At 45.4% G+C, this 7,973-nt stretch overlaps 1 protein-coding gene across 2 annotated transcripts; it reads left to right on the top strand.

The window, feature by feature from the left end:
• The first annotated feature begins 4,032 nt into the window (after window positions 1–4,032).
• On the top strand, window positions 4,033–7,653 carry ELL3 (elongation factor for RNA polymerase II 3). 2 transcript variants are annotated; one of them, XM_042942185.1, is made up of 12 exons: window positions 4,033–4,259; window positions 4,520–4,555; window positions 4,911–5,020; window positions 5,134–5,332; window positions 5,422–5,501; window positions 5,641–5,716; window positions 5,897–6,077; window positions 6,160–6,202; window positions 6,327–6,498; window positions 6,913–6,957; window positions 7,055–7,088; window positions 7,343–7,653. In XM_042942185.1, coding segments are annotated over exons 1-12 (1,110 nt in total). In that variant the 5' UTR covers window positions 4,033–4,127; the 3' UTR covers window positions 7,345–7,653. The 2 variants fall into 2 exon arrangements, with proteins under 2 accessions (XP_042798119.1, XP_042798118.1); XM_042942184.1 differs by having other exon boundaries at window positions 4,034–4,259; window positions 7,055–7,653.
• The last annotated feature ends 320 nt before the right edge of the window (window positions 7,654–7,973 follow it).

The raw sequence follows: 7,973 nt of genomic DNA on the forward strand, positions 1-7,973 counted from the left end.
CAAATAAAACATTTTTTTTAATCTTAAAAAAAAGAATAAAATATAGGCACAAAATTTAACCAAGAAGATGAAAGACCTGTGCATTGAAAACTATAAGACATTCATGAAAAAAATTGAAAAAGACAAATAAATGGAAAGATACTCTATGCTCGGCTCATGGATTGGAAGAATTATATTGTTAAAATGTCCATACTACCCAAAGCAATCTACAGATTCAATGCAATCCCTATCAGAATTCCCATGGCATTTTTCACAGAACAGTTTTAGAAATAATTCTAAAATGTGTATAGAACAACAAAAGATCCCAAACAGCCAACACAATGTTGAGAAAGAGAACAAAGTGGAGGTATCAGCTCTCTGATTTCAAACTACAAAGCTATGGTTATCAAAAACACAGACACACAGAGCAATGGAACAAAATTGAGAGCCCACAGTTAAACCCACATATGGATGATTAATGCATGACAAAGGAGCCAAGAACATACAATGGAGAAAGGATTGTCTTTTCAATATATGGTATTGGAAAAACTGGATCACTATCTTACACCATACACAAAAACTAACTCAAAATGGATTAAAGACTTGAACGTTATACCTGAAACCATAAAATTCCTGGAAGAAAACATAGGCAGTAAGCTCCCCAACTTTGGTCTTACTGATAATTTTGTGGACCAGACTTCAAAGGCAAGGGGAACCAAAGCAAAAATAAACAAAGAGGATTACTTTACAATGCTTCTGCACATTGAAAGAAAACATCATCAAAATGAAAAGGCAACCAATTGAGTGGGAGAAGATTTTTGAAAATCATAGACCAGGGATTAATATCCAAAATATATAAAGAACGCAAACAACTCAAAAAACACAACAACAATAAGAACCAAACAACTTAAAATAGGTTTATTATGAAATAGAGGATATGAATAGACACTTAGTATATCTACAGATATGTGCAACCATCACCTCTGTCGGTTTTAGAACATTCATCACAGAGGTCACTTCTTTTTTTTTTTTTTTAGATTTAAAAAAAATTTTTAAGTTTATTTATTTTTGAAAGAGAGAGGGAGAGAGCACAAACTGGGAAGGGGCAGAGAGGAGAGACAGAATCCCAAGCAGGCTCCACACCATCAGCACATAGCCCAATGTGGGGCTTGAACTCACACAGCATGAGATCAGACCTAGGCTGGGAAGCTCATCAGAAGCTCAATGGCCTGCACCACCCAGGTGCCTCTCACAGTGGTCAGTTCTTAATCTTCATTTTACTTGGCCTATCAATAGCTTTTGACATAGTTGACCAATCCCTGTCTTCTTGACACATTTTTTCACTTGGCTTTCAGGACATCACACTCTCTTGGTGTTTCTCCTTCCTCACTGGTCATCTCCTTTCATTTGGTTTTGCTTTTCTTCCCCCATGACTTCCTTCTAGAGATTGCAGTGCTCCAGGGTGTAATCTTTTAAACTCTTTATTATCCTCCTGGGTGATCTCATCTAGTTTCATGGCTTTAAATACCATCTATATATTTAGTACTATCAAGTTTACATCTCTATCCCAGACATCTTTCACCATCTCTAAGTTTGTGTATGTAACTGTCTGCTCCACATCCCCATGTGGATTGTAATAGATAACTCAACATGTTCAAAACTAACCTTGTTACACCTGCAGTCTTCCCTACCTCAGCTGATGACAATTTCATCCTTCTAGTTGTTCTGGCCAAAAATCTTAGAGTCATCCTTGATGCCATTTCTCTCTCACATACCACATTCAATCCGTTAGCAAATTCTGTCGGCTGTATACATTCAGAACCCTATCCCTTCTCCCACCTCCTCTCCTACCCCCTGGTGTGAGCTGTCACCATTTCTAGCTTGAATTACTGCAGCAGCCTCCTAACAGGTCATATTGCTTTTAATCCTTGTCCCTCTACAGTCTACTCTTAATACAGCAACTACAGGATCCTTTGAAAATAGAGGTGACTTCTTGTTACTCCTCTGCTCAAAACCTTGCAGTGACTCCCCAGAGTAAAATCCAAAGTTCTTATAGTAGTCCACAAGGCCCTCCAGGACCTGATCTGCCCTTGCTCCTTACCTTCTTGATTTCACTTCTTTACTCTCACCCTTACTTTAATGCAGTTACATAGGCCTCAACTTTTCCTCAAACACTCCAGGCACACTTCTCACTCACTTACAGAGTTTGCGCTGGCCAGTCCCTCTGACTAGAAAGCATTTCCTCCAACGGTATGGTTTGGGGATTTGGTTTGGCCAATCCCCTCACCTCCTTTAGGGCAATGTTCCAATTTCATCTTCTCCCTAAGGCCATCTCTTATCACCTTACTTAATATACAGTCAACCCTCTCCACCCCTCTTGACTTCCTCCTCCTCTACTTCCAAACCCACTTACCTTGCTCTATTTTTTCTTTTATCTATAGCACCTTTTAACATACAGTGTTATTTCTTATGTTTATTTCTTAGCTTTGTCTATAGTGCCTTCTTCCCCTCTGGAATAAGTTCTCCAAAGCAAGAAATCCATTCATTGATGTATCCAAGGATATAGTACAATGTCTGGTACAATAATTATGTGTTGAATGAGTGAATGAAAAATGTGGGTTATAGTACCTACTCTAAAATTATTTTAGGGATTAAATTAAATGCAAAGATCTTGACACACAATGGACATCCAGCATGTTAGATTGCTACCTCCCTTCTCCCTTCCCCAAATATCTTTCCCACTTGCCTCCTCTTATAGCACTGTTCCTTCTCTCTTCTCTGAAAAATTTGACAATTCTGGGCTCTCCTTTGAGTTTAAATCCAGGAAAATCCAACAAAAGTCCACAGATGTCATCTGAGAAGAAAAGGAACACTGGGACACCAGCTTTACCCACTGCCACACTGTTTATCAAATTAAGAAACTGTCACACAGAGAAGCAGAAAGACCCAAAGAGATGGAAAGATAAATGTTTTTGTTATTGGAGTTGGAGATTTATTACACCATTTTTTAAAATTACCTTTATTGAGGACTAATTTACATGCATTAAAATATACATATTTTAAGTGTACTGTTTGATGAGTTTTGACAAATGTATAGGTAATCTGATTTGGGATGGAGGGCATTAAGGTCACCTGGGATTATGTAGGTCCAGGGGTTTAACGGAGGGATCCTGGCCAGGAAAGAGAACATCAAGACTCTTGGAAAACATACTCAAACAGAGACAAGTGGAGACACCAGGGCCAACCTGAAATTGTTCCCGGGGTCTCTATGCACCAGGATCTGAACCTCCAGAATGTCTCACAACTTCGTGGCACCTCTTGGCCCTCCTGAGGGAGTGGGCTAGCTGCCTTTCACACCAGTCTCACGTGTATATGCCAGGAGCGGTGACCTGTGACTGAGCCCTCCTCTGCCCTGCAACTCTCCTGCCAATACCCACACCCCTCATCCTCGCCTACCGGTGGGGATGGGAGGGGGCCGTTCCAGACCACGCAGCCAATTTTCACCGCTGCCAGACACCCACCGGGTCTGATTTTCTCTCCAGCCTCAGTTAGAAATCGTCTTCGAGTCCTCGGCAGCACCGCAGGCCGGAAAAAGCAAAAGTGCCGCGCCAGGTGTTGGCATCAGAAATACTCCTTTGGGTCCGCCATTCTCTGGTCCCTGGGAGCTCTTGGCCTCTGAGGTGCGATATACTGAGCCAGCCCAGCAACCAGGTCCGCTCCCGCCTCCTCAGATTCTGAAATATTCTAGGGGTTGCAGGTTCAGCTTCATTTAGAGACAGCAACTCCGATTTCAGGTTGGCTAGGGAAACTGAGGCACGACTGGGGATTTTAGGTGAGGGGTCTAAAGTTGGCCGCAGACTTTACTCCTGTAACTTGACAACCCCTATCGAAAGCCCATTGTGGTACGTGCAGATCTAAGAAACCAGTGGGTCGGTTTGCGCAGACATCTGGGGGATAGCGAAGCACCGCCCAAGCGGCTGGGAAACCTCAGGGGTGGTGCTGGCTGGAGGTGGGGCCAGGGGTGGGTCCTGGCGGAGGGCGGGGCCGACCTGGGCTACCAGGAGTGCCAGCCTAGCCCTGTACAGCAGAGGTGGTGGTAGTCGCCTTTGCCCTTGGTTCTTGTTCTGCTTGCGCTCGACCTCGCAGCCATGGAGGCACCCCAGGAGCTTCTGAGTGGGAAGCTCCAACTCTGCTTCACCCCGGCTGCCGGGACCAGCCTCCTGATGCTCAGGCTGAACGACGCGGCGTTGCGGGCGCTGCAAGAGTGTCGGCGGCAACAGGTGCGGCGGACCCCAGGGCCCCATCTTTCCTAGCCTCTCTCTCTACCTCTCGGGATCTCGGGCCTCAGCCGGCGACCCTGGCGAAGGGACCTGGGGTTTGGGGAGTGGCATCCGTAGGTTCCGATCTCCCCACCTCTCCAAGTGAAGCCCGAGAGGCAGGTGTCTATCCCCCCACCCCCCACCTCCACCCCAGGCACCTGACGCCGGAACCTGGGAATGCCACTTCACCTGCGCTCAGCTCGCATCTGCTCTCCCCGCAGGTTCGGCCAGTGATCGCTTTCCAAGGCAACCGAGGGGTAAGTAAGGGCCTAGGTTGTGTGAAAGAGGTGGGGTGCGGGGAGAACAGAAGTAGGCTTTGGGCAGGTGCGGCCAAGGCGGGAAGGCTGACAGCAGTCACCGTCTGAGGAAGTTCCGAGAACTGAACTCCGAGTGGGGCGGAGGGGGCTGCTGGGGTTGTGGTCCCAGGAGGCTGCGGTTGAGGAGACTGTGTCGTCTCATTCTCCTGGGGAACTCAAGCCCAGCTGCACCTGGTGTACTAACGAGCCCCATGGGACCCATCTTCAATCTTAGGGCTGGCTGAGGGAAGAATGGCAATGGAAGGAGGGGGAGGGGCTGACTTCATGGAGCTTATGGTTCTCCTTTTGCCTCTAGTATCTAAGGTTCCCAGGACCTGGCTGGTCCTGCCTCTTCTCCTTCATAGTGTCCCAGTGTGCCCAAGAGGGCCCTGGTGGCTTGGACCTTGTGTACCAACGCTTAGGCAGGTAAGGGGGAACCGGTAGCAGGTAAAAAGGGTTTGTGGAAAGTTGGGGAGGCTGATTCCAGAGGTACTTAAAAGTTCACCCTCCTGGGATTTTTTTCCACCACCCCTTTCCAGATCTGGGCCTAACCACCTACACTGCCTGGGCCCACTCAGGGAACGCCTCACTATTTGGGCAGCCATGGATTCCATCCCTGCCCCATCTTCAGTTCAGAGACACAACCTAACTGACAGTGCCAGAGATCCTGAGAGTTGGCAGAACATAGACTATTCTGAGGAAGACACAGTTTCACAGCCACAAATGGCACTAAAAGAGGTGAGGCCACAAACTGCATGTAGCTGGAATAAGGTGGGGCACAGCCTGAAGCCCAGAGAGCCAAGTGCCCCTGCCACTTTCCCTGCCAGGTGCCAGATCCACTGGCAAGCAGCCAAAGACAGTCACTCCCAGGATCCTCAGAGGAACACATGGCACAGTGGGAAGTGAGGTACCTGGGGCAGGGTGGGACTAACCTGGGAATCTCTCTGGAATTGCCTTTCTTTCTAATCTCCACTCTAAATGCTTTAATAAGAGATCTAGCCCTACCTTGGCCTTCATCTCTCTCATTCCCTCTTCAAATATCCTAGAAACCAGACCCATCTTCCAAACAGAGAACCTGATCAGGCACTGCCTTCCTCAGCTAGCCAGAAACATTTGGACAAGGTGAGTTGTCCAGGGATTTTAGCAGCGGATTTTCCAAGAGATCTTTGTTCGATCAGGCTAAAGTTTAAAATTAGGAGCCTTTATTCTGATGCTCCCAGAGTTCATTCTATGAAATTAATTTTCAAAAGAAGTGCAGAATACACCTCTGGCTTACTGTTTATGTGACATTTTCCCCAATAGAAGCGTCCAGCACCTGCAACCACTAGAAAACTAAAAGAAAAGAGGCTCAGAACCCTGCCTTTAGCTCCAAGTGCCCTACAAGCACTGCCCAGTGAGGACCTGCAAGAGGGAGATTGGGAGCAAGAAGATAAAGATGAAGACATGGGCTCCAGGCTGGAACACAGTCCCTCAGTTCAAGCAGGTGAGTTAAATGAGAGAAGGGAAAAACTGCTCTAGTTGGAAAAACACCTAATCACTTTTCTGTCCTTTTGATTCCTTCCTAGATTCTGAATCCCCAAGCCCTGAAGAAGTACCAGATTATCTCCTGTGAGTCCCCTGCTACTTCCAATTTTATCAAGCCTTGTACATAGGAGATATTAAGATAAACTTCCTGTGACCTAGAAGCTTTTAGGGGCAATGAAATTAAAGGTGACAATTCTGCTCCTGGCAGGCAATACACAACCATCCACAGTGCAGAGCAGCAACATGTTTATGAGCAGGACTTTGAGATGGATTATACTGAATACCGCATCCTCCATGCTCGTGTTGGGGCTGCAAGCCAAAGGTTCAGAGAGCTGGGAGCAGAGATCAAGAGAGTTCAGCAAGGAACTCCAGAACATAAGGTAAGGACTGGACCCAAGCTGACTTTCTAGCCTTACTGGCCATAAACTCCCTGCTAATTTGCTCAGAAGACTGGTAACCAAAGTGGCAAGCCAAGTCTGTTTTGAGAAAAAGTAATCTCTATCATTTGATAGAATGAGATGGGAAGTTACTGCTCTCCCTTCAAAAACTGGAGTTCTTGGGGCATCTGGGCGGCTCAGTCACTTAAGTGTCCAACTTCAGCTCAGGTCACGATCTCATAGTTTTTGGGTTTGAGTCCCTCCTCAGGCTCTGTACAGATAGTGCGGAGCCTGCTTGGGATTCTCTCTCTGCCCCTCTCCCACTTTCTCTCTCAAAATAAGTAAGCTTAAAAAAAGAAAAGAAAGAAAAGTTTTTTCTCAAGGTTCAACTTGGTGCTAGCATTTTCTTTGTTTCAGGTGCTGGAAGAAAAAATAGTCCAGGAATATAAGAAGTTCAGGAAGGTAAGATAAGGTCTGGGAATGGTAGCAAGAAGGTAGAAATGGTAGATCTTTTTTTTTTTTTTTCTTTTTTTTTGATGTGGATGCTTTTTCTTTGCAGCGGTATCCAGGTTACAGGGAAGAAAAGCGTCGCTGTGAGTACCTGCATCAGAAATTGTCCCACATTAAAGGTCTCATCCTGGAGTTTGAGGAAAAAAACAGGGGCAGCTGAAGCTATCAGAAGGCTCTTTACCTTCTCTCTGCTCAGTGAGATATGAAGGAACAAAGCAACTATAAACTGCAGAGTGCAATTGTCTGCTCTTCTTATTGCTGAGTCCACGGTGGCAAGTACGAGAGCTCTTCTGTTCTCTTTAAGATTTCACTTTCATTGTCGCATTTTACTTTTTAGGATGTGGGCACAGTGCCAAGATTCCACAACTGTGCCCAGGAGACTAGGAAGAGTAGCAGAGGCTTGGCTTCTTCATCTTTAGTTCAGCCAAGTCATTTTCAAATCCTGAGAAATGACACCCTTCCCAGGACAAGATACCTTGAGAACATTAGAATTTAGCCTGGTAGCCTCCCTAAAGCAACAGTAGAGAGAACTTTTGGTAACAGAGCTAAAACTTGTAATACACCTGGATATAATGGGAAAGGGCTTAGTTGTTCCCCATGTACTAAAAGTGAATTCTTTTACAAACATGGCTAAAAAATGAAAACTGATTGCTTCTGTGTCCTCTGTATAAGTTTGTATGCTTTCCTTAAACTCTTCAAGGCAATAGTTATTACCCACGACTATCTATTTGTACCATTTCTTGGGTGCTCTGAAAAATTAGATCCCCAGATCCCAGCCCAGGTCTTATGTATTAGAATCTTCAAGGTTATGGTTAGGCATCTTTACTTTTTCAAAGCACTAAGGATGATCTTGCTATGTATTTTGCTATTAAGGCTCTATCAAATCCATCTTATAATTTGCAGCTAGAGATTACAACAGGAATAAAGTTCTCTTTTTCAACCCATAGAGGTTGAGGATCATCTACAAA

The sequence above is a fragment of the Panthera leo genome, chromosome B3, assembly GCF_018350215.1.
Source record: "Panthera leo isolate Ple1 chromosome B3, P.leo_Ple1_pat1.1, whole genome shotgun sequence".
Classification (NCBI taxonomy): Eukaryota; Metazoa; Chordata; class Mammalia; order Carnivora; family Felidae; genus Panthera; species Panthera leo.